General features: G+C 40.0%; 1 protein-coding gene and 1 long non-coding RNA gene across 3 annotated transcripts; one reads left to right on the forward strand and one right to left on the reverse strand.

Moving 5' to 3' along the window:
• LOC132224422 (uncharacterized) lies at positions 1 to 25791 on the forward strand. The gene is made up of 3 exons (XR_009450678.1): positions 1 to 82; positions 23506 to 23659; positions 25624 to 25791. It is a non-coding gene; the product is annotated as an uncharacterized LOC132224422 (long non-coding RNA).
• Positions 6477 to 24249, reverse strand: PRDX4 (peroxiredoxin 4). Of its 2 annotated transcripts, XM_059679619.1 has the most exons (8): positions 23875 to 24249; positions 20280 to 20397; positions 18346 to 18462; positions 16294 to 16416; positions 10458 to 10588; positions 9426 to 9460; positions 6810 to 6856; positions 6477 to 6590 (listed from the first exon to the last, which is right to left on the reverse strand). In XM_059679619.1, exons 1-8 carry the CDS (start codon positions 24116 to 24118, stop codon positions 6587 to 6589), a joined length of 819 nt encoding a protein of 272 aa, XP_059535602.1. In that variant the 5' UTR covers positions 24119 to 24249; the 3' UTR covers positions 6477 to 6586. The 2 variants fall into 2 exon arrangements, with proteins under 2 accessions (XP_059535602.1, XP_059535601.1); XM_059679618.1 differs by lacking the exon at positions 6810 to 6856.
• Positions 25792 to 27142: the final 1351 nt, after the last annotated feature.

The following is a 27142-nucleotide window of genomic DNA, read 5'->3' on the forward strand; positions in this document are numbered from 1 at the left end:
CTGAATAATAATCTTATAGCATTTAATCCTTTACAGATGAGAAGAGGGAGGTGAAAGGAAGTGCATCAGGAGGAAGGTGAAGGTTAGTTTATAAGATTTGCGTCTGTTTTGGTACATAGAATACCCATTTCTGTTTCTGGGCAAGAGCCTGAAGTTCAAAATCAATGCTTAGTGCTTTAACATGAAAACTTAGGGATTCTTTATTTGGTTCTAGAATCCCATGGCAACTTGTATGTTAGTGAAGTGTGGCAAAAAATCAGTTATAAGATGTAATCATTACAAAATAAGAATTTTTATGTATAGCTAAAGCATACTGGATTCTTTCTATGTGTCAGGCACTGTGTTGATGACATTAAAATGTACTTTCATGACTTGCCTGGGTAGCTCAGTTGGTTAGAGCATTGTCCCAATAAGCCAAGGTTATGGGTTTGATCCCTTGTCAAGGCACATACAAGAATCAACAATGAATGCATAAATAAGTGGGACAACAAATTGATGTTTCTCTCTCAAATCAATAAATAAAATTTAAAAATGAACTTTCTCATTTAATTCTTACAATCGCCCTTTGAGGTAAGTACTATTATTACCCCCATTTTGCAGATGAGGAAAGTGAGGCTTAGAGAGGGGAACATAATCTCCCAAGGCCTACCCTATACCTTTATAGGTGCGGTAGACACAGACTAGATCTAGAATCTTGGCCCTTTGCCACATTTTATACATATTTTCTCAGCTGATATGATAAGTTAACTAATGATTTTATGTATATGGTATGAAAAGTATATATATATATATAATGTCAGAACATGATAGAATCTCAACCAAAATAGATGAGGTTGGCTGAAATATTTTTAGCATAAAAAAACCTCTTAGAATAAAACTTTTGCTACATTTGTGATTGACTCTTTAAATTGACTTGTGAATGTCTTCTCCCCCTCGCTTGGCAACAAATAATGAATTACTATAAAACAGGTAACAGGAAAGAGGAATTTAAAGAAAAAAGGAGTTGGTAAGTTTAAAATGGACTTAAGGGTCTTTAATAAATTACATTATGATATTTAGAATTATGATATTTCATGAAACTATTGTATCATAAGATTATTTTGATCTAAGGGACTCAACCTGAGGTGGATTTAGGGGTGCTTGGGTTCAGTTGGGTGTGTTTCTGGCAGGCAGTGTGATGTGGGAGAAGCATGATGGCCTGAATGTTCACGCCTGTGAGATTGGTCTATGTCTGAAGGCCTCTAGTTCAAGGGGTAGGGTGGGGGGATTCATTGCTTCAGGTCTGAGTCTTCCTCCATAAAAGTAGGGGCATTTTTCTTATCCCACAGTCTTCTGATTTAGACCTATATTCCTTCACTTGATTCAGCTGTTCCGTTAGTGAAATATTTTAATGAATATTTCATTAAATAGCATCTTAAAAATCAAATCCTATTTAAGATTTGTATGCTAAAAAGAAAAAGAGCCTCAGAAGAAAAGAGGCCATTCTGAAAACCATTTAGTAATCCAGAGGCACTGAGAAATTAATACCCCAGAGAAAGGATTATAGTAACCAAAGACAGGGTAAGAATATTTTTTTAAAAATATATTTTATTGATATTTTTACAGAGAGGAAGGGAGAGGGATAGAGAGTTAGAAACATCGATGAGAGAGAAACATCGATCAGCTGCCTCCTGCACACCTACCACTGGGGATGTGCCCGCAACCAAGGTACATGCCCTTGACTGGAATCGAACCTGGAACCCCTCAGTCCGCAGATGGACGCTCTATCCACTGAGCCAAACCGGTCAGGGCAGGGTAGGAATATTTTTATTTAAATTAAAAAAATGATTTCAGAAGAGAGGAAGGGAGAGGGAGAGAGGAATAGAAGCTCAATGATGAGAAAGAATCATTGATCAGCTGCCTCCTGCACACCCCCTGCTGGTGATCAAGCCCACAAGCCAGGCATGTGCCCTGACTGGGAATCCAACTATGACTTGACTTCCTGTTCATCAATTGACACTCAACCACTGAGCACACCAGCCGGGTGGGATATTGTGATTTTTGTTTCACAGAAATTGTGCTCTAATAGAGGGAATAATATGGGTAACATGGCGAAAACAATATAATGGAACTAAAATGAAAATTACAGATGACCATGTATTGATATAGTAGGCATTTATTTTATCCTGAATATATATATCTTGGGCTATGAAATTTAGTGGGTTGTAACCAACATTAGAAAAATAAAAGCTCAGAATGCATCATGCATGATAATGGTGTGTGAAACTCATTGTGAACATGCATGTTGCACACGCATGCATCTGTATACTAGGTCACAATGTAAAATGTACTTTTAACTGGGTCAGGGTCATTAATGGGAGTATACTCAGTACAAATTAAGATGCCTACTTGAGTTGTACTTAGTTTTGAATTGGTCTGATTTTTTTTCTAAATTATATTGGTTAAAAAACCACATAAAAATGTTCGCATTAGTTGTTGCTAATTAGTTGTAGCCTGAAAGCGGGGCTTAGTACCTGGCTGATGGCTGAGGGATTTCAGTGCGCGGAGCGCCATCTCGTGGCCTTTGGGTTACAATGCAGTGTACCCCCTTTAATCAAAAACTTGTAAATCCTGTTTCTGAGCTGTACAAATGACCAGAATTTAAAGTTAAAAAACCACACCTGCAGATTTAATTTTTTTTAAAATATGTTTTTATTGATTTCAGAGAGGTAGGGAGAGGGAGAGAGAGAGAGAAACATCAATGAGAAAATCATTGATCGGCTGCCCATTGCACACCCCACACTGGGGATCAAGCCCACAACCCGGGCATGTGCCCTGACCAGGAATCGAACCGTGACCTCCTGGTACATAGGTTGACACTCAACCACTGAGCCATGCTGGTAGGGCTGCAGATTCAATTCTTACCTTTCATCTCACCTTGGCCACACCCTCTCTGCTGACTGTAGCCAGTGAGCTCTAAAAGTATGTGCCATTTCCCAGCAGATTATCATGAGAGGATATCCAGTCAGTGCTTTGTCTCTTGAAGTTGGGCCACAGGTACAGTCTTTTCATATAAGGACAGTGCACTCATAGGTGACAGTTTTCAGTGAAGCAATGGGAAATGGGTTTACAATCCCCTCCTCTGTGATACCTTCCCTCATCTCAGTTTTTCCTTTTAGTTGCTATGCTCACTTTGGAGCTACCACAGGTGACAGTCTTTTAGCATTTATTACACCGTCTTGCTCTTTCTGCATGCTTTCATTTGGGAGACTGTGGGCTTCTTGTGGGAAGAGATGTCATATCTTTATATCTGCATTGACTAGCAAAGTGCCTTGTACATGTGTAAGTAATAAATATTTTGTGTATGAACAAATGAATGATTTAAGTGAATTTGGGTGTTTGATTTGGCTTTTGAATTTTTTAATTTAAAAATTGTCAGGTTAAGCCTCAAGAAGGTGGACCTTTATATTTTCAGGATTTTACATAAGTGTACATTATGCCAAAATTGTGTTATTATGTAAAAGTTGCTTTGCTGTCTAAGACTAAATACCATCTACAATAATAAAAGCATAATATGCTAATTAGACCAGACATCCTTCTGACGTCCTTCCTTCCGGACAAAGCTGCAGTGAGTGGGGGCTGAGGCAGAGGCCGCTGCTGCCAGTGGTGGGGGCCAAGGTCCTTGCACAATTTTGTGCATCGGGCCTCTAGTGTTAAATATTTTCCTTCCTATTAAAAGCTAGGTAAAATTTTTAATGAGTTTATGGAAGCATGTGTGTATATATATGTGTGTATTATATATCTATACACACACAAGCATATATATCTATCTCCCCTGACATGGAGACCTTTATGGAGCTGTTTACCTGAGATACATGTTTTATTTCATTCATATATTAACTAGAGGCCTGGTGCATGAGATTCGTGCACGGGGGGGGGGGGGCGTCCCTCAGCCCGGCCTGTGCCCTCTTACTCTCTGCGAGCCCTCAGGGGATGTCCAAGTGGGCCCAAGTCATCAGTAGGATAGCCTTGGCACTGCTGTGGAGGTGGGAGAGGCTCCTGCCACTGCCACTGTGCTCACCAGCCATGGGTCCAGCTTCTGGGCTTCTGGCTGAGTGGTGCTCCCCGTGGGAGCACACTGACCACCAGGGGCAGCTCCTGCATTGAGCGCCTGCCCCCTGGTGGTCAGTGCATGTCATAGCGACCAGTCATTCCACAGTTTGGTTGATTTGCATATTACCCTTTTATTATATAGGAGGATAAATCTATTCAAAAATATTTCAGTGACATAGCATCAGAAAGTTCATGGGTAATGAAATACAATGATGCATTCTGTGATATCAGATGGGGGGTGGTTAGAGTACAGAGCATCATTACCTAGTGAAATAGTGGTTAATATATTTGAGAACAAAATATACAGCCAGGAAGTCTACTGACAGATGGCAAGTTTAGGATGTAGGATTAGATGTGACTATGGACAGAAAAGAAATGATGGGAGTGGGGACTGATTTCTTGCATGAGATTCTGGGGATTCAGAAATCCCTGGAAGAACAGTCTGCTACAATCACTGTAAAGCCTGGCATACTGGCAAGACTTAACTGGGAAATATGCAACAGAAGATCAGAACTTGGAGGGAGAAGCATGGAATTATAGATGATATATATGTGTGTATATATATATGTGTGTGCACTGAAGAGATTGCCTAGTGATTTCATAGAACCTCCAAGTAACTCGAACTATTATTTTGGATAAGCTCCAAATGTCATGGCATGGTCTGTCCTGCTGCAGAGGCAGCTACTAAACTGTACTGGTCTCCTTACCTTAATCTGTTGGCAGCTGTCTCTAGGGATTTGTCAACCTTACCACTATTGACATCTTGGACTGGGTAAGTCTTTGTTGTGGGGTTGTCCTGTCCATTGTAGAATGTTTGGCAGCACCCCCACAGATGTGACAACCAAAACCATCTCGACATTACCATGTCCCCTGGGGGCAAATTGTCCCTGAGTGAGTAGCACTTCTCTAGCTTGTGTAGGTCAGCATGTTCTGGGACTAGGTCTCCTATAGCTGTGACCCTGTCAAGCCCAGGGCCCATCCTCTCCAGGGGGACTATCCTTTCTGGGTGCTCTTCTTTTCATCTTCTGTAAATGGCCACATGAGATCACCTTGAGGATGTAATTTTGGACGTGTGAGCACTCAGAAGTCAGTTGTCTGAAGGGATAGTTGATAAAAGGCACTGAAAAGGAGTGCATTTAATGCTTTTTTATTCATGGCTACTTACATTACCCAATTAATATGAAAGTGGTGAGTCAGGATGTATTTTCACTCATTTGTTGGTCTCCAGAAATTACTACACTATCAACACCTGCTTCAGTAATCAAATACTAAGCTCCTTTAGGGCAGAAAACTATCTTTGGTTACTGATATATACCAAGTGTGTAGAGTAGGCGATCACTGGCTGCTGTGTGTTGAATGAAACAGTAATGACTGGCTTTTTGGAATTGATATAAAAATAGCTGTCCTCCCTATAAACATACCTGAAATGAACATGTTAGAAAAGCTCCAAGAGACAGGCTTATTCCATGAGTAAAAAATCTGTACTCTTCAGATTGGAAAGAGGAAATCTGAGAATAGGATTCCAATTGTATTGGAAGTAGTGACAAGATTATTACAACCCTGTTTAAACAGCAAAGTACTAGCACTTTTCAACTTTATTAATAGGTTGGCTTCTAAAATTTCAACTGTAAGCTAGCATTTAGAACATACTTACATGGCACACCTATAGGTACTTATGAAAGACATTGCCATATTGGGGTGGCAAAAGGGGTGATGACATAGCATTGGGGTTCAGCGTTACATATAAAGAACTAGCTACATATGCTTACTGATTCAAATTTTGTTAAACTAAATTTAAACATGTAAATTGCTACTTATATATTTGGTATAAGTTGAAAACATGAATTTAGAGAAGGGGTGTGTGTGTCCACATAGTTTTATGCTGTACAGAGCAGTGAGCTCTGGGTTCAGCTGTCCCTTACCAAAAAGCGTGGAAGATGACTGTGCTCAAAACCTGTCCTTTGTTGTCACCCTCAAAGGTACAGAGAGGTGAGCCACGGTGGAGTGGTAAGAGCCACAAACTGGAAGGAGCCCGTCTGGGGTTCAAAGTCTGCTTCTACCTTTCTATCTAGCTGTGTGACTTTGAGTAAATAGTTGATCTGAGCTTCAATTTCTTCATCTGTAGAATAAAGAACTCAAGAGTTGCCGTGAGGAATAAATGAAATAGTGCACCTAACCTGCCTAACAAAATGCCTGGCAGATAGCTGTACCACACAAATGGAAGTTACTGTTGTTACTAGTTTCATTCAATTGGACATTTCTTAGTTCGGAAAGAGAGAATAACTGCCTATCTTTTGGCATCAGTGTCTGACTGCAACAGTAAATATCTTTGGACCCTGACATGGATGTTTTATATTCTCCAAGAAGTAACTACAATAACACAATGTGGTAACAACATGGCGCCTTTTATTGAAGGCGTTCAAGCATCGTGGCCTGAGGAAGTATTTTCAGTTCAGTTTGTCGAAATACTTCAGTTTTCCAGCTGGATCTGGGATTATCTATTGAAAGAAAAAAGCAGATCATTCATCATTAGTTGTCTGATAATAGTTGCCCATCTCTTGACTAAAGAAGATAAGACTGTGTTTGTGTATTAAATTATATCAGATGTATATAGGAAACACTGGATTTGTCCAACCTACTAATCTCAGCTATGCCAAAAGGAAAATCATTTGTCAATAAATTAACATCTGTACTCAAGCACCCCCGAATTTACTTACAGCTCTTCTCTCGGCCACCAGGCTTTCATGGCATCTTCTGGTTTGATCTAATTAAACCAAACACATTAAGAGAGCATGGCTACAGATGTTAATGTATTTCTAAAATTCTCTGCTGGTGAAGTGTTGGGGTGCCAACAACCTGAAAAGGGGGCAGTGTGTTCAAAGTGGATTTTTTGGAGGTCCAAAATGCAACCTTTAACCTCAAACTGCAAAGGTAAAAAAAATATTCAAATACAACCATGGAGCATTAACTTCAATAACTATTTAGTGAATGGAAAAATACTCCAAACAAACAAACAAACAAAAAAGCTCCCTACTAGACCTGTTTACTTGATAGTTATAGGTAAAGTGCATCTATCCCTACATATAAAAAAAACCTGTTGTAATCAGCTTATGATAGTCCTATATGTGTCTTCTTCATAATTTTTCTTTAGCATAAAATAAACATTACCTAGTTTTGCAGGCATCACTTCAAGGAGCATTCTGTTTTTGTCACTTTATAACCCCTCTGCATTTAAATTCAATTTTTAGGTACTCATGGAATAACTACTTAGTGCCAATGGTGTGCTGGCAATGGGGATATAGGAAAACTACCATGGGCACCACCTCTGAGGCTCATACAAGCACGTGGGAAGGATGTCTGTGTATGTGGCTGTTTTGATGCAATGCACAGTACGACTGTGTATGACACAGGCTGTGTGATTCAGTGGGGGCTGAGATGGCATCAGGGATGGTCTCCGAGTGGAGGTGACATTTAATTTGGTCTTGAAAGAGGAGTAGAATTTAGAGAAGGGGACAGGTATTTCAGGCTCTGGAAAGAAAGACCTGAACAAAGTCACAAAAGTGTGAAAAAACAGGGCTTAATTGGAGGAAAGATGAGTCATGATTAGGTGGGAGCACAGCATTTGTGCATAAATCACAGGGAAGATAACCTGGGAAAGATTGGTGGGAACTGAATGCAAAGGCTTGAAGGCTGTGCCCTGAGTATCTGGACTTTGTCCTGTGAGTGATGGTGGGCCGCTAAAAGGTTCTGGTCTGGAGAATGACATGCATTGGAGAGGAGAGATACTGATAAATCAGGAGGTCTGTGCAATATACAGGGGAAAACTGAGGGATATGGAGATGAAAAATTCATCTATCTTAAACTTCAGCACAAAACCTTTTCTGACCCTATATTCTCCTCTTCTACCTTCTTTCTGTCTCTCCCCCCCACAGCTGTATTTCTTATACTAGTTTCATATTTAATCTTTATTTCATCCTGCGCTCTCAGCACATGCCTGCAATACAAGGTGATGTTATGCATCAGTCACTGTTGATTCTGCTATAGCTCCAGGGGGAAGTGCCCAGAGCTTGATGCTTTTTAAGCCTTCTTAGGTGATACCTGTAGCTTCTGATTCATATTTCTATCTGTGAGCCTCACAATCAATAACTAAATTAACCCAATGACTGATTTATAATTTAAAGTACCTAGTGCTGCTCTAAGTCTCATGCTTAACTTCAAATTCATCAGATCTGTGTAGAGGTGAATACTGTATTGTAGCATTAACTTTGACCCACAAGGGCAAAGCTGCTTTGCACACTCATCAAAACTAATTTAAGTCAATGAAATGCTATTTTAACTAATCTGAGTGAGGTTACAGAGTGAATTTCTACCTCTCATTGTGTACAGCCAATAGTACTGTTTTGTTGTTGTTGTGTGCTAAGGAAGAAAGTCTTAGGAGTCTGTATTTTTCTTTTATCCTAAGATAATTATTTCTTCCTCTAATTCTCTAGGTATTTTTCCCAACTGGAGTTTATGTAAAGCTCTTTGATTTTTAGAAGATAACACGTTCATTAAAAAGGGTTCAAGCCTGGCTGGTGTGGTTCAGCGGTTGAGCATCAACCCAGGAACCAAGAGTTTGCTGGTTCGATTCCCAGTCGGGGCACAAGCCTGGGTTGTGGGCTCAATCCCCAGCAGGGGCTGTGCAGGAGGCAGCTGATCGATGATGTTCCTCTCTCTTCGATGTTTCTATCTCTCTATTCCTCTTCCTTCCTCTCTCTCTCAAGATTAATTAAAACATATTTTTAAAAAAGGTTCAAGCAAGTTTCCAAATTGTATTTTGGCCAGAGTCTACTTCAGGGACTGTCTATAAACTATACAGCCTCCCTCTGAATGTACTTGTTTTAATCTTTTCTTCCTTCAAATGATGAGAAAATCATTAGCTTCATTGTTAGTTAAGCCTGATATTTTTTCAAAAGCTTTTTACTATATATAGAAAAGCTTTGCTTGTGACTGTTTTCTTTGCTCACAATATAGGAAGGAATTCCATAAATGCTCTCTCAGCCCTCTGAATTTATTCTACCAAATCTCCGCTGCTCCCTTTTGTTGTTGATTTTAATGGCATATTCCGTTGGATATTTGGCTTTAAAATTCACAGCATGAAGTCCTATCTTCTGCTTTCTCCAGTGTCAGCTACTCTCCTTACAGTTCAAAGAATGCCTGTACTCTTCTGATTTTTGCCGAGCAATGCTTAAGTCATTTACAAAATCAAGACAGTGCTGTTACAGATGATCTTAAGGTTGGCATTTTTGTTTGGCCCCAGACATCCCCTTAACAGAAAAATCAATTTGACTTACTGTTTCACTACCAGGTTTCCAGCCAGCAGGGCAGACTGAAAGGAACAAAAATTGGCAAAAGACAGTTTAAAAACAGAGTTCAATTCTCTTCAGCAACTCTTGGCTCTTCTTTTCCCAAATGAAATTAAAAATGGAGCCTGCATTAATGAGAACATTTCTAGGCCACTGAACACCTGGCTCTGTTAGCTTGCTTGCTTGCACCAAGGAAGTTTGGTCACAGAGCTTAGCAGTAGGTAGCTAATCTATTTTCATTTTTGTCAATTATGTTTACTTGCATTTACAGTATAAAAAACCAAATTGAGTGTTCCTCTAAGAAAGTTGGAAACTTTGGGGATGTGGTGAACTGAAAGGTCTGGGCATGGCAAAAATTTCTCTGAATTTACATAAACTTAAAATAAGCTGATTTGCTGTTTCCTGTAGTATTTTGTACTGATGCCATGGTTTGCTGTTTATCAAAAGAGACTTTAAAATTATTCAGAAAGTAGGATTTTATTTGGAATATACCTTGACCCAGGCATTGAGTTACACATTTGAAAGGAATATAAAACATACGTTCTATTTTAGGAAAATCTAACCTTTTCCATTTAGCTACCGCAAAAACTTGTAGTGAAAGGATGAACCAATAGAATACTAGTGTGATCCTGAATAACCTTGCTGATCACTGAATTACCTTGAGGAAAAAATCTAAATCAAATAATGTACAGATGCAAATGAAACCTACATTACTAAATATTGCCAGGATGGTACATTTTAAGTTTATAGAAACAATTTGAAATATTATAGCAGCAGAAACTTTTCTCTTTGTGCTTATCCAAAAGGACTATGCAAATAATGAATACTTTTGGATCTTTTAATTCAGTAAGTAGAATATATTAGTGATATTTCATTAAAAGCACTTTAATAATTTGATTTACTAAAAAGATTAGCTAATAATTTGAAAACAATCAGATGACTTTGGAACCATCCAATTTACTGCTACCTCTTCTCAAACTAAAAAATCCAAAGGCTATGATGTTTAGAAGGAAAGAGTACCTTCTCCATGTTTATCAGTGTATTGGAATGCTTGAACCAAACGCAGGGTCTCATCCACTGATCTGCCCACAGGAAGGTCATTGAGAGTAATCTGTCTTAGGATCCCTTTGTCATCAATAATGAAGAGACCTCTATAAAACACAAGAGTGGTAGGGGTGAGGCCATTTCATCTCAGTTAAGACAAATATTTGTTAATGCGAATCCCTGTAGCATCCACACAGGATTGTTATACAGAACCAACACACTACCTACTTGACTGGTACACACACACACACACACACACACACCTACTATATAATTTGGGATTATAATTGTTAAATGGTAGCTTTAAATTTTTTAAAAAAATAAAATTTATTGGGGTGACATTGGTTAATGAAATTATATAGGTTTCAGGTATACATTTCTCCTTTACCTTCTTTTACCTCTCCCCACCCCCTCCCATTAGCTTTAAAATTTTGTTTTTGTCTTGAAATGTCCTGTAGTATTTACAGCTTAATCTTCACGTGCACTAGGTTTGGGATTTTACTGTACTGTAAATGAAATAATGAAACTACACAGCAGAGCCTTCCTTTAAGTGAAGGAGTGATTCATCTTTCTCTTCACTGGCTGTTTGGAATGTCTCTTTATTTCCTTTTAATGGTGGTAAAAGACAAGGTCACCAATATAAGTGAAGTCACCTTTCCCTCTAAATATCTGTGTGATTCATTTCTATGGCCTGGGGAGTAATGAAGTAGTTTGATTAAAAAGACCTGTTACTGCTCTAACCGGTTTGGCTCAGTGGATAGAGCGTCGGCCTGCTGACTGAAGGGTCCCAGGTTCGATTCCGGTCAAGGGCATGTAATTTGGTTGTGGGCACAACCCCCCAGTGGGGAGTGTGCAGCAGGCAGCTGGTCGATGAATCTCTCTCATCGATGTTTCTAACTCTCTATCCCTTTCCCTTCCTCTCTGTAAAAAATCAAATATATTTAAAAAAAAGACCTGTTACTGAGATAGTGATGGCATTATAAGAGTTAAAGTAGACTAGAGACAAAAATTTTCAAAGGATTGATCTCAATACCAGATATCAAGCTGTATTACAAAGCCACTGTTCTCAAAACTGCCTGGTACTGACACAAGAACAGACATATAGATCAATGGAATAGAATAGAGAGCCCAGAAATTGGCCCGAACCAATATGCTCAGTTAATATTTGACAAAGGAGGCAAGAACATACAATGGAGCCAGGATAGTCTCTTCAATAAATGGTGTTGGGAAAATTGGACAGATACATGCAAGAAAATGAAACTAGACCACCAACTTACACCATACACAAAAATAAACTCAAAATGGATAAACGACTTAAATGTACGACAGGAAACCATAAAAATTCTAGAAGAATCCAAAGGCAACAAAATCTCAGACATATGCCAAAGCAATTTCTTCACTGATACAGCTCCTAGGGCACTTGAAACTAAAGAGAAAATGAACAAATGGGACTACATCAAAATAAAAAGCTTCTACACAGCAAAAGAAACCATCAACAAAACAACAAGAAAACCCACTGTGTGGGAAAACATATTTGCCAATGTCATATCTGATAAGGGCCTAATCTCCAAAATTTATAGGGAACTCAAACAACTTAACAAAAGGAAGATAAACAATCCAATCAAAAAATGGGCAAAGCGACAGCAGACCAGAGGAGCGCAAGAATCAAGTCAATGATTTGAAATGCGAGGAAGCAAAAAACATCCAACCGGAAAAGCAAAATGAAAAAAGAATCCAAAAATGCGAGGATAGTGTAAGGAGCCTCTGGGACAGCTTCAAGTGTACCAACATCAGAATTATAGGGGTGCCAGAAGATGAGAGAGAGCAAGATATTGAAAACCTATTTGAAGAAATAATGACAGAAAACTTCCCCCACCTGGTGAAAGAAATGGACTTGCAGGTCCAAGAAGCACGGAGAACCCCAAACAAAAGGAATCCAAAGAGGACCACACCAAGACACATCATCATTAAAATGCCAAGAGCAAAAGATAAAGAGAGAATCTTAAAAACAGCAAGAGAAAGAAACTCAGTTACCTACAAGGGAATACCCATACGACTGTCAGCTGATTTCTCAACAGAAACTTTGCAGGCCAGAAGGGAGTGGCAAGAAATATTCAAAGTGATGAATACCAAGAACCTACAACCAAGATTACTTTATCCAGCAAAGCTATCATTCAGAATTGAAGGTCAGATAAAGAGCTTCACAGATAAGGAAAAGCTAAAGGAGTTCATCACCACCAAACCAGGATTATATGAAATGCTGAAAGGTATCCTTTAAGAAGAGGAAGAGGAAGAAAAAGGTAAAGATACAAATTATGAACAACAAATATGCATCTATCAACAAGTGAATCTAAGAATCAAGTGAATAAATAATCTGATGAACAGAATGAACTGTTGATTATAATAGAATCAGGGACATAGAAAGGGAATGGACTGACTATTCTTGGGGGGGAAAGGGGTGTGGGAGATGTGGGAAGAGACTGGACAAAAATCGTGCACCTATGGATGAGGACAGTGGGTGGGGAGTGAGGGCGGAGGGTGGGGCGGGAACTGGGAGGAGGGGAGTTATGGGGGGGAAAAAAAGGAACAAATGTAATAATCTAAACAATAAAGATTTAATTAAAAAAATATATATAAAACAGAAAAAAAAAATGGGCAAAGGACCTAAATAGACACCTTTCAAAAGAGGACATTCAGAAAGCCAAGAGACATATGAAAACATGCTCAAAGTCACTAGTCATCCGAGAGATGCAAATCAAAACAACAATGAGGTACCATTTCACACCTGTCAGACTGGCTATCATCAACAAATCAACAAACGACAAGTGCTGGAGAGGATGTGGAGAAAAAGGAACACTTGTGCACTGCTGTTGAGAATGCAGACTGGTGCAGCCACTATGGAAGACAGTATGGAGTTTCCTCAAAAAACTACAAATGGAACTCCCATTTGACCCTGTGATCCCACTTCTAGGAATATATCCCAGGAAACCAGAAACACCAATCAGAAAGGATATATGCACCCATATGTTCATAGCAGCACTATTCACCATACCTAAGATCTGGAAACAGCCTAAGTGCCCATCAGTAGATGAATGGATTAGAAAACTGTGGTACATCTACACGATGGAATACTATGCTGCTGTAAAAAAGAAGGAACTCCTACCATTTGCAACGGCATGGATGGAACTGGAGAGCATTATGCTAAGTGAAATAAGCCAGTCAATGAAGGAAAAATACCACATGATCTCACTCATTCATGGATAATAGAGACCATTATAAACTTTTGAACAGTAATATACAGAGGCAGAGCTGCCTCAAACAGATTGTCAAACTGCAGCGGGAAGGCCGGGGAAAGTTGGGGGGCAGGAGGGAGGGGTATAAGAGATCAACCGAAGGACTTGTATGCATGCATATATGCATAACCAATGGACATGGGACGCTGGGGGGTGGGGGAGGCCAGGGGATAGTCAAGGGCGGGGAAAAAAAAAGACACATATGTAATACCCTTTGTAATACTTTAAGCAATAAAAAAAAAAAAGAAAAAAAAACTTTCAAAGGATTTATTGTCTATTTAAGTCAATATGAATTTCAACCTAATACTTTAGATTAGAAAAAGATCTCAGGTACTGGGGCTAATTGCTTGTGTACAAGTATTATACATGATGAAATATTTTTAGTAGAAATATATGGAATTACATATCTATTTCATGATATCTTGTTTCATAATCATATTAAACATTACTAAAGTATTCCTGCTTATCCCACAATACATTTTTTTAATATATTTTATTGATTTTTTACAGAGAGGAAGGGAGAGAGATAGTCAGAAACATCGATGAGAGAGAAACATCGATCAGCTGCCTCCTGTACATCTCCCACTGGGGATGTGCCCGCAACCCAGGTACATGCCCTTGACCGGAATCGAACCTGGGACCCTTCAGTCTGCAGGCCGACGCTCCATCCACTGAGCCAAACCGGCTTCGGCTCACAATACATTTTTTGAGTGAGCAACTTGATGTCTGCAATAACTAGGACTCACACCTCTTGGACCAGGTCAACTTGCTTAATTATTATTTATATGGGTGTTCTTTCATGTAGCTTTTACAGCTGAAAACTGTTGTCAATGGTAATCAAGTCTGTTCTGAAGTAAGTGAGCCTGATCTAAAATTTTGAGCTTTCTTCTGTAACACACATTATACCAACACACACCACACAAAACAAATCTGCCTTTCCTTTGCTAGCAAATTCTAGCTTCTGTCTTCTGTTTTAATTTTGTGTACTGCTTCTTTGGTAGACTTTGAGATGAATGCATTTGCCATACTTGGTATAATATACATGTATGTCTCTTCCACAGAGAAGAAACAGGTCATTCTTATAAAAATCAGAAATTAAAATGGCAACAGACATCTCAATAACAGCCCCAGAAGCTAAAGGTAGTAGGGCAATGCTTTCAAATGTTTGCAGGAAAATTGCCTTTCAATCTACAATTCTATATCCAGCCAAATTATTAATCAACATGAGAGTAGAATAAAAACATTATCTGACATGTAAGGTCTCAAACCATTTTACCTTCTAATGACCTTTTACTAAGAATCTATGAAGATGTGTGTTACTAAAACAAGGCAGGCAAGAGTAGGAGCTAGAAAATTAGGGAAAGGGGGAAATAAAATGGGTATGAGGTTTGTTTTTGGAATAATGAAAATGTTCTCAAATTGATTGTGGTGATCACTGCAAAACTCAATATACTAAAAGTATTGCATTGCATGCTTTATATTGGGTGAGTCATATAGAATGCTAGAGGCCTGATGCACAAAATTCATGCAAGGGGCTCGGCCCTCACAGCCCCAGCTGGCCCTCGCAGCCCCGACTTTGTCCGGATAGTCATTCTGCTATTTGGTCTAATTAGCGTATTAGCTCTTTATTATATAGGATGATATATCTCAGAAAAGCTGTTATTTAAAAACAGGATTATAAAATAATGACACTTTCACATAAAACATTTAAAAAAGAAATTATTAGCATTGAAAAGCTAATAAACAACACAACTATAACAAAATTAGTTGGTTTAAGCTAAAATTGCCCCCCCCCCTTTTTAAAAAATATATTTTATTGATTTTTTACAGAGAGGAACGGAGAGAGATAGAGAGTTAGAAACATCGATGAGAGAGAAACATCGATCAGCTGCCTCCTGCACATCTCCCACTGGGGATGTGCCTGCAACCCAGGTACATGCCCTTGACCGGAATCGAACCTGGGACCTTTCAGTCCGCAGGCCGACGCTCTATCCACTGAGCCAAACCGGTTTCGGCTAAAATTGCCCCTTTTCACCCAAAGAATTCTATTAGCATTTATTAGCTCAAGTAACCCAGTGAGAGCTGTTGGGTAAAATATTTCCTTAATTTTTCCTACTCCAAAGACACAGATTTGCTAAATCCTATGATACTTGTATTTAGGAAAACCATTATTGGAGTTAGTTTGAAGAAGAGGAGAAAGAAATGGACAAGGAGTTTGGGGACCTGGATTCAAGTCTGCACTCTGCCATTAACCAATTATATTTCTCTGGCTAAGTTCATGGAACTCTATGAATCTGTTTATCTGTAAAATAAAGATAAGGTTGGTCAAAGACCTCTACATAATCTTTCAGTTCTAACAGTCTATGACATTCACTAATTATTTTAAAGAGTATCTATACCATTTTTGCAAGTACAGCAAATAACATTTCTTGATCAAACTTTGTATTTTCTAACTCCATTTCAATGAGGGTTACAAATATATTTGGATTGGTCATAATGTAAAATCACTAAAAAGGTACCTAAGAGTGTGGCCTGAATCTTCCAGATATACGCCATAGTCCTTTGCAATCTGATGGGTCAAATCTGAAAGAAGTGGAATCTTTATTGGTCCAAGTCCTCCTTGTCTTCGAGGGGTGTTAATCCTGAAACAAACAGAACATTTACCTCTTAGAGTTAAGTAAATGGCATATATCAAAACCACTCTTTCTCTGCATGTGCACACACATGAACAAACCCCACACACCTATTCTTTCTCTAAAAAAGACAGGCTAATATACATTCTATTTTCTTGCCCTTTCCCCCACTTAACAATATATTCATATCCTTTTAACACTAAATATGGAGCTACACATCCATCACATTTTTAATGTATAGACATACCACATTTTACTAATCTCTACTGACATACATTTAAATTGCTTCCATTTTTTTGCTTTTATAAACACTGCTGGCAACATCCTTGTATTCTTAACATTGTACACTTGTCTGATTAATTTCTAGAAGAATTGATGGATAAAGAATAGACACTGTCATAACCTTAGAATTGTTATCATAAGGCAATTCCTTGAGAGACAGTCAGGAAGCAACTGGGTATTTTAATATTCTGAGAGACAAAGAAATACAGTCTACTTGCAGCAGTGAAGGAAGTAAGCTATAATCTCAGACACATCAGTCTTGAGATTTAAGTATTCTTTAAGTTGAAACTGGGGGATGTGGGCTGGTGCCCCAACTGGAAGGCATTGACATAACAGCCAGAAAACAGGGAAATAATGCTCCCCATGTCTGCAGCCCCAGTTCTGACATCCAAGTAGAAATATCTGGTTGATATGAAACCTATCCAGCTGAGAATTTATACAAAAAAATTCCTTGGAAAAACAATCCCAAATTATTTGGGATGACATAGATGTTTCCCTTAGTGGATTTGTGTTTTAATCATATGGAGATACAGAATTACTATGGAAGTGATAAAGCAAATTAAACCCATATTTTTAATATTCTTACATTGAGAAATAATCAGTACATATTTGTATAATGAGTTATTTATAATGTTTAAGAGCATTTGGCATATTAGAATAACAGATATACTTTGTGATTCCAATTTAAAATGTGTACATTGAAATTTTATTCAGTTTATAAATAGTAATGAAACAATTTAAAAGGACTTAAGATGTACCATATCTATTTATTAGATTATAAGAATTGCTTATGTTCTTGGGATACTCAAGGGAAATAAAATATAAACTGCTTTTAAAAATACTTAAGAGAGTTAAATACTTAAGGGAATATAAATTAAAGTTGAACTGTAGCTCCTGAACCAATTAAAATTTTAGTTTTATATACATATACAAGCACATATAGTTGTGAATGTTTTGAATTTACTACTCTATGAATTTAATGTTAAGTTTTAAAAACAATGAACAGTCTTTATCATGCATAAAATTTTGTGCAAAAAATTGTGGACACGATTAAAAAACACATCAACATACACATTTCAGATTCTGAAACATGTTGCCCAACTACTTTCCAGAAATGCTGAACCACCTGTGTGTATGGGAGTGCTGTTTCTCCCCACCTTTGTAATCACTACATGAAAATTTTCAAATTTGAAATATTGGCCAATCAGACAGGGGAAAAGAATGACATCTCTTGTCATTTTACCTTGCAATTAATTCGGTGAAACAATTAATTAAAAATATTTCTAAAATTAATTTAAAAATCATTGCTTCTTGAAAAGTAATTATAAAAACTATTTTGAGTTTGGCTTAATACTAAACAACTGTATAACAGAGAAATGGTATTTTAAGGATTTTTTCCTCCAGATTAAGGCTACCCAAAATTTGTTAAAATAAAATAATCATACAATTCAATAGGTTTTGTTATGGACATCTTTTGCATTGAACTTTCCCCCCAATTTTATTTTTTTTATGTAATTTCCTTGAACTAGCATTTCTTAGACAAATATTCTGAATTGTCTGATAAATAACTATATTCCTATCATGTTGAGTTGTCTGCCCATAATTTAAAAGTAAATCCATTCTTTTTCCTACAAATGTTAAGTGTAAGATACTGACCAGGCCAAATGGGTAAACTGTGAATCGACAGAGCATGCCACCACTTCAGTGTTTATGGATCTGAATTCTTCAATTCTATCACCAAAGGCAATAATTTCAGTTGGACACACAAAAGTGCTGAAAGTAAAAAGAAAATATATTCAGTATTCTCAAAATACACATATATGCAAGTTTGACCCCTCTGGCAGGTGGTGTCCCTCGGCCTGGCCTTGTAGGGATCAGGCTGAAACTGGCAGTCCGACATCTCCCGAGGGGTCCCGGAGTGTGAGAGGGCACTCTGTAAAGTTGCTGTCGCTCTGTCACTCGGCAGCTCCTGTGTTGAGCATCTGCCCCCTGGTGGTCGGTGCACATCATACCTACTGGCTGATTGCTTAGGCTTTATATATATATATGTATACACACACACACACACACACACACACACACACACACACACATATATGGGCTTCAGTGCTGGAGGTTTTGAAAAAGGATCAGGTAGGAGGAGCAACTTGGGGAAGGGGTTGAGAAAGTGGCTATTTACCCTCTGGTATGGAAGTTTTTCAGTATTTCAGTATAACACGGCTATACTGGTGCATACACACTGAATGTTACCGTTTATGTGTGTGTAAGTGTATTGGGCAGCAATTGAAAATTTATTTCCTATTGTGTGTGATGGCCAAGAAAGTTTGAAAAATGTAGATTTAGGGGCCAAGTTCCTACCATACCCCAACATAGGCTTTTCAAATGTTTCAGTTGTTCAGGTGGAGGATTGTCATATGCAAGCATAAAGTTCTAATTTAGATTACGTCCCTGGAACCTGGGCTATAATGTATATTTTTAATATTTTCCACAATGTAGGAATGGTCAGTCCCTATCTTCCTTCCTCTTATCCCAAGAAATGCTATCTAGAGACACATTTATTTGCCCGACTTCTTAGTGAAGACAGAGAAAAAGGTCTGGCAGAAAACTGAAGGATTGTTTGTGACTTTCATGCTTATAGACCAGTGATGGTGAACCTTTTGAGCTCAGCGTGTCAGCATTTTGAAAAACTCTAACTTAACTCTGGTGCCGTGTCACATATAGAAAGTTTTTGATATTTGCAACCATAGTAAAACAAAGATTTATATTTTTGATTTCTATTTTATAAAATATATAAATAAATTTAAATAAAATGCCATTTAACAACAAAAGAAAATCAACCAAAAAAATGAGTTCGCGTGTCACCTCTGACACACGTGTCATAGGTTCGCCATCACTGTTATAGACTGTGGCAAATGCCTGAGAATTCTTCCTTATCTAACCAGGCCCAGTTTGACTTTATACAGAAACAACAGTAAGAAGCGATCTTAGCCAGAAGACCATTGCTAACATCATGCATAATTAGCTATGTCTTATTCATTATGGAGTTTTAAATAACACTTGAGAGACAGAGCATATTTGTCTGCTATGTTAGACTAATTTCAGAATTCAGGTTTAATGTTATATTTTACATATGTTTTAACTTTTTGGTTTTATAACATGAATTTAGAAAGCCTATACTTTTTATATATTAAAACTTCAACTTCTGGTTTCTATTGGAAATTAGAATATATTATACATTTTAGCTAGTCAAGCTAATTTAAAAGGTATGTATTATGTAGCTTCATGACTTGTATTAGTCTCAATGTACTAATTTTTATGAGAATCCTTCCCATTTGGTTAGACTAGGTGTCAGCAAACTTTCAGCCACAGGCCAAATCTAGTCTATTTGTAAATAAACTCTTTTTAAACAATTTTTAAAATATATATTTTTATTGATTTCAGAAAAGGGAGAGGGAGAGACAGAACATCAATGATGGGAATCATTGATCAGCTGCCTCCTACACACCCCCTGCTGGGGATTGAGCCTGACCTTGATTAATGATCGGTAATAACTGAGGTCTTACTAGCTGCTTTGTACATGTATTACTTACAAATCAAGTGGGTAGAAGAAAAAAACCAGGTATTTTCCATGATAATCAGTTAACTTGAGCTCCTTAAATTCTCCATTTATCACAGCGGTTCCTTCCCAATAAGGTGCTGGCTTGGAAACTAAGAAAGAAAAATATAGGATGTTTTTTAACACTGAGAAAACTGATGGGATGACAGAAGAGCTTTAGGAAATCACTAAAAATCAAGGCTTCTAAACCTTTGGATCTCTCTAGCAGTCTGGTGAAGCTTACATACTTCTCAGAATAGTGTTATTGGATATATAAAATATATACAATTACAAAGGAAAGCAATTATATTGAAATGAAATTATCCAAATAGAAAAGACCCATATTGGTGATGTAGTAATACATGTTCCCTTTTATTAAGACTTTAAAAATGCAGGATCTAGCGTGATCTAATTAACTACCAAAAATAGTGAAGAGTGTAAATGATGTTTCAGGATACCTGTAACAACCAACAACCACAATATGGCATGAAAATACCTGGGGGTCTATTGACAACAGGTACAAGCAAGTACTGCTGAAGCTAATGTGGTTCATTGCTGATGTTTATAATGGAAAGAAATGCTCAATTTCAGTTGGAGGTTATTGATGATACTTTTAATTATATTCATGCTCACAGCACCCCCCCCACATTCCATCCCTGCACTACACTCTATTGGATCCTTCACTATAGCCCCTCCAAGTTGAATAACTTCCTATATTTCAAGTAATTAGATATGCCTTTCCCTAATGGCAGTCTTTCATATGTACTAATTTAAACATTTGGCCAGTTTCTCACATACTCATGGAGGACCTGTTGCCACACTCAAAGAGTAGGAAATTTGCAAATACATCAGGCCAGAAGTGTACAACCCCAGACAATGAGATTATTTTCCTAGAGGGCTTTGAGAGAAGAGACCCCCTTGAACAGGTTTCAAGTGACCTAATGGAAATTGAATAGTTGGTGCTGCTCTCTTGTAAGGGCATGCTGTAATTCTAGCCAATGCGCTTTGATAATATACCTTGATCTTCTGTTACATTCAGATAACACTTAAACTTTCAGAACCATTACATATATTGAAGTCAATCCTTGTTTCCAAGTTTGACTATGGTTCCTAGAAAGTAAGGCTCAGAATAGCCAGCATTTACTATATTTTGTATAATAGCCAGCATTTTTGGTCACTCTGAAAAGAGACGTAAACTTAAGATGAATTTCTCTGTGAAGTTAATATATAACATATGATTACTTGTCTTGAGTCAGCAGCCTACCTCATATAAATATCCTGATCTGATTAGGTAAAGGCCAAGAGGGGAATTAGTAGAAGGATACTGAACTATACATGCTTTGTATACATTACTGAAAATGCTACTCAATGGGATTGGTTAACAGGATATATTAAGTAGATTTGTGGTTGGAATTATAATGACCTGTTATTCCTTAATGATTTTAGCATATGAGGAAAACCAAATCTGAGGAATAAATTTTGTTCTCAAAATTCTGAGTTTGAAAATTTTGGGTTCTTGATTTAAGAATTACAAAGTTAGTTCAAAGAAAAAAAAACTGTCATCAATTCATGGAGCAAAAAAAAGAATGCAGTTAACTTTGCTAAGATCTATAAATGGAATTCCCAAAGAAACCCCTTGTGTGTATTAAAATCTCAAATATAAATCATGTAACAGATTCTGGCAAATGCAAAGCAGTATAAAGGATATTTAAACCTTCTCTTCCCATAACCCCATTAATTTAACTACTGTTAACATTCTGATGTCTTTACTTCTAGTCTTTTCTCTAAACACAAATTTGGATCATGTTGAACCCCTTTAAAAAAAAGCAACAGTAAATCTAACAGTTTTCATGTCACTAAAAATTATTTCAAAGTATGACCTTAATGGCTCTATAATATTCCACTCTATGAATAAAAGTCCTCGTATCTTTAATTCTAGATAAACCTACATGACACAGAGATGTAGCAAATATCTAAAATTTGAAGTTCTCTGGTAAAGGGAAATCTATTACCACTGTCTTACGCTTTTATGAGCAGACTTGGATGGGATTTGTTTCTTATGGGAAATATAATGTAATGCCATTGAACACTTAACTGGCTGACACAGTTCAAAATATCTTCCCAGGTAAGTGAAACTAATGACACTTTGAAATGCTGTGATTTTAAAAGCCCAAGACTGGGACTCAAAATAAGCTGCCATGCAAAGAGAGCGCGTGTGAATACAGAAACTGGTTCCTAGCAATTAAGCATGGCACCAGGTCACAGCCAGGAAGAAAACAGGGACCCTGTCCTTAACCTCAAGGAACTGAATTCTGCCCACCACCATGTGAATTGGGAAGAGATGCTGAGCTCCAGAAAGGAATGCAGCCCAGCCAACATCCTGACTACAGTGTTATAAGACCCTGAGCAGAGAACCCAGCTAAGGCCTCCTGTGAAATAATAAACACATGTTGTTTAAAAAATAAAAGCGTGAGACTGGTTTCTTAAAAACAAAAAATCCAAAAGTAGTTAACTTTCAGTAGGAAAGAACTCCACATGTTTAAGAAGGCAAAAGAGTTTTTCTTATTTATTACTCCCACTCCATCCTAAGTCGTAACATCCCACTTAACACTGAGGATTCATAACTGTGAAGCATACTTTTTTCACTGAATATGGGCATAGAACATGGTGTATTTGAACCACAATACATATCTTCAGAATGCTAATTGATCTGTAGGAAAAACGGGTTACTTAAAGCAAGCAAGGGACAGTCTTTATCCTTTAATCCCTGCTCAGTTCTTTTTAGCTAATCTTAACATCTAGATGCAGCAGGCCATAACTTTCTCAGTGTCTCAGTCTGACGTGTCCTTCCTGAAAGTGGCCATTACCTGTGTACACTGGACAGAAATGCAAATAATCAAAAGCCAAACTGGCAGGACACAAATTTGCCATGAGGTTTATCATCAACCAAAATACATTACTTTGAACCTTTTTTCCTTTCCCTACAAAGAGCCTTCAAAATACACCCTGTAAGAAGGTCTTCATTTCTAAGAGACACAAAGAATACCCATTTATTATGTATGTTTTGGGGAAGGGCTTTTAATAGTCTTTATAAGATGAAAACAAAAGGAAAGAGAAAGGTGAAATGTTTGCTCTCCTGAACATTTTGTTTAGCCACTTTTCTGTTTAATCAAACTTTCTATGAATCATTATTCAACTTAACCTATTCTTCCCTGGAATAGTACTTGGAAACAGACGCGATATGCTGCAGCCACTTTACAATGTTTGAGGAAGTGTTTCAGTTTGCACAACATCCTCCGATGCCTGCAAGAGGACCTGGACCACCCCCGTTCCTTTGTCTGCGGCTTTTGGGGTAACCACTACTTACAAAATCTGGTAAGTGGAAACAATCCCTTTCTCAAAGCAGGAACCCTCCTCCCTTGCCCCACTATGAAAGAGCCAGGCCCGCCCAGGGACCAGAGGCAGGACAGGGGGCGCCGCCCAAGTCAGGCTCCCAGGTAGCCTAAGCAGGGCACACGTGTCCCGTGGTCCTCCCAACTTCCCGCCTCCCTCAGCCACCGGTCAACCCCCCTTGGCGGGGCACCACCTACTCTTGGCTTTGCTGAGGTGCAGGGAGTGGTCGGCGGCCGAAACTCGGGACGCCTCCCCCGGGTACACTTGTCCCCCCGCGTAGAAGTGGCACTCCTCTTCACGGGTTCGGGGCCTCTCCTCTGCCTCCAAGCCCCGCAGAGTCTGGGCCAGCAGCAGGAACAGCAGTAGTGGCAGCAGCAGCAGCCGGAAGCTCCGGCTGGGGGCTGAAGTCTTCGCGGCTGGCGGCAGCCCCAGCGCCTCCATGACCACGCGAGCGCAGACACACGTTCTTTGGCTCTAGCGCTACTTCTCCCGCCGCCAGGCAGCTACAATCGCGCGCTGACAACCCCGCGAGCCCGGGCTCAGCCTCGCGAGAGCTGCCCCGCCCTCCCCCCCCCCCCCCCCGCCTACGGACCCCCGCCCCCCGCCCCCGCCCCCTGCTCCCGGCTCTCCGGATTCCAGGCTGCCCCGACTCCCACCCCTACCCCCACCCCCAAGCCCTGCCACGTGGCCTGCTCGCCCCTGCCCGCTTATGCGCCTGCGCCTTGGGGCGGACCAGCCTGGCGCTCAGCCCAACTCAGCGAAAGCTGTTTTTCTGGAGTGGCCAGTGGCTGGCCTGTCCAGTGACTGACTGACGCCTCAAGCGCTCCCGTCTGCACGGGTTCCAAGCCCATCTCTTCCAAAAAGGATCAACACCGCAAGCACACCATCCCCCTTAACAAAGTGAAACTAACCTATCTGCCTTTGAACGCTTGCATTTCATACTTCTAAAAGGTTTTTCCTTGAAGTTATCTGTGTGACAGTGCCATGACTACCCCCTCTAGTTGCAGATCTTTTAAGTCCTGAGAAACTGGGGAGAAGAAAGGTCTAATCATTTATTCTCCAGCAAGCAAGGGCAGCCAGGCACTTAGGTGACCTAAGCCTGTCTCAAGGTTTCTTTTCTCTCTCTTTTTCCATCAAGATTTGAAAAGTTCCCAGAGGACCAGACTTTGTCCCAGCACATTATTGTTCCATTTTATGACAATTATCCCATGACATTACAGGGGCCAGAATCCCTTTTACCCTCCTGTGAGCTCTTGTCATGTTTCTGAATCCCGCAGGAGTCTATTAGACTGTCAGCTTCCTGGGATCTAGTTTAGTGACCGCGAACCTTTTGAGCTCCGCTTGTCAGCATTTTGAAAAACCCTAACTTAACTCTGGTGCCGTGTCACATATAGAAATTTTTTGATATTTGCAACCATACTAATACAAAGACTTATATTTTTGATATTTATTTTATATATTTAAATGACATTTAACAAAGAAAAATCAACCAAAAAAATGACACGCGTGTCATAGGTTCGCCATCATTGATTCTAGTTCGATGTCGACTTCATCTTTGCTTCCCAAGGCACCTGGTACATGGTATTTGCTACTGTAGGCACTTGATTTTATAAGGAACACCTAACAGTCCCCACAGCCTGTCTCAGTGTCAAGCTGTTTTCATGTATTATGTCCTTACACCTGCGAGGACCCTTGGAGGCAGAGAGGAAACCTGCCCTGTTCACCCTCGTCCCTCATCCTGGCCATGCCCGCTCTATGCCCCGCCCTCACGGCAACGTGCGCATGCGCCCTGGGGCGGACCGCAATGCGCATGCCTAGGCTGCGGCCAGCCGGAAGTCTAAGTGGTGGGAGATGCCTTCATGGCGTCGACTCTGCCCGGTCTCCCGCTCTCCTGCCCTCTCTTCTGGGGGCTCCAGCATCGTCTTAGGCCCTGCTCGCCCTTCTAGGCCCATCTCTTCCAACAAGCGTCCTTGCAGACTGGCCTGCGGCCATTACAGGAGCCGGGCCTGCCGCCCCTACAGATGAGGGGGTTTGCACTCAGCCTGTTTTACAGCCTCTCATCCTTGCCCACGCCCTCTCCTAAAGAGCCTCACTGCAGCACACCAGCCTGCCTCCTCCCCAAAGGTGCAATGAACCCTCTGCCTCTGAAATGTGTGCCTTTTATACCTTTAGCATTTCTTTTCCTTTTCCTGGCGCCGAGCTGGGTGAACAGTGCCCTGACTTCCCGCACCGGCTGCAGCCCTTGTAAGTCCTGGGAAAACTTGGAGAAAAGTCTAACCTGAAAAGCGGTATCTTAAGACAATTTATTCTCTTCCAGCAGGAAAGGAACTTTTCCAGCCAGGAAGCCACAGCTTGGTGACTTAACACTGTCTGCCTTAAGGTACGTCTTATTTTTTAAAATCAGCACTTGGTACGTTCGCAGAACTTACCTTCTCTCCCAGCACAGTGTTGTTCCATCTTCCGACAGTTACCCCATTACTCACCCATTTGCTAGAATGGCAGGGGAGAACGAGGGCAGGGCGGGAGAGGTGACACCCAGCACCCACCGAAAAGATGGGCACCATGGGCAGTTTCGTTGTCCCCAGGACCCCTCCTATCTTCCTGAGCCCCTGCCATCTTTCTGAATCCCACAGAAGCTATCCTAACTGTTTGACTTTTCTCTATCAGATAGTCAGCGACCTGGGGTCGAAGTCGATGTCCAACTCATCTGTTTCCCAAGGCTCCGGGCACATGGGATTTGCTATTGTAAGTACTTGGTTTTGTAAATAACACCTAATAAAGTTCCCAACAGCCTGTCCCGGTTTCAGTTACTTTCACGTATTATATCTTTGGTCCTGTGGCAGCCCTTTGAGGCAGATAGGAACCTGCCTTTCCCAACTCATCCCTCACCCCAGTCCTGTCCATTGTAAGTTGTGCTTTCTGTTCCCTGACCCCCGTTTTCTGTGGGTAAAGGAAGAAAAATATGAAGCCACCTCCCTTTGCCTAGAAGGGGAGAGCTTGTCCTTACCCATAACACTGTCTGGCAAGTCTTCAGTTTCCGCGGGCGTGTAGGTAGCAGTCCTCTGACCAGGGAGCTCTCGCTGCTCCCATTCTCTTTCCCTGGCCTCCCGTTCCACATGCAAGGGGAGTGGGGCACTGGGGGTTCGGGGATGAGTCCCAGGGATGCGGCTCAGGCCTCTGCTGTGAGATCGGCTTTGGTGATCCATGTTGATTGAGTGGCTGTTGAATGAACAGCCTCAGTGAATTCTAGGCCCTATGCTGGGGCTCTAAGTTTGGGAACTGGGAGAGGAAGCTTGGGTAGAGAGTTGCTTCCTAACACCTCTGCTCTGGGCTGAGCTGAGGTGCCCCAGTTGGCAGCAGGGGTTGCCCACCAAGTGGGCCCATGAACCTCCTGCCCCCTGGAGAGAATGGCCAGATAGGCCAGCTCCCAAGCGCCAACTGTGCGCCCCTCAGTTCCTGCCGAAT

Source organism: Myotis daubentonii, chromosome X (assembly GCF_963259705.1).
Source record: "Myotis daubentonii chromosome X, mMyoDau2.1, whole genome shotgun sequence".
Taxonomy (NCBI): Eukaryota; Metazoa; Chordata; class Mammalia; order Chiroptera; family Vespertilionidae; genus Myotis; species Myotis daubentonii.

Excerpts from the sequence above, each read along its gene's own strand:
- PRDX4 (XM_059679618.1), bottom strand. The coding sequence starts at position 24,118 with ATGGAGGCGCTGGGGCTGCCGCCAGCCGCGAAGACTTCAGCCCCCAGC. Across the intron at positions 16,417-18,345 it reads CAGTTTACCCATTTGGCCTG|GATTAACACCCCTCGAAGAC; the intron begins GTCAGTATCTTA and ends TGTTTGTTTCAG. Across the intron at positions 10,589-16,293 it reads GATTCAGGCCACACTCTTAG|AGGTCTCTTCATTATTGATG; the intron begins GTACCTTTTTAG and ends TGTGTTTTATAG.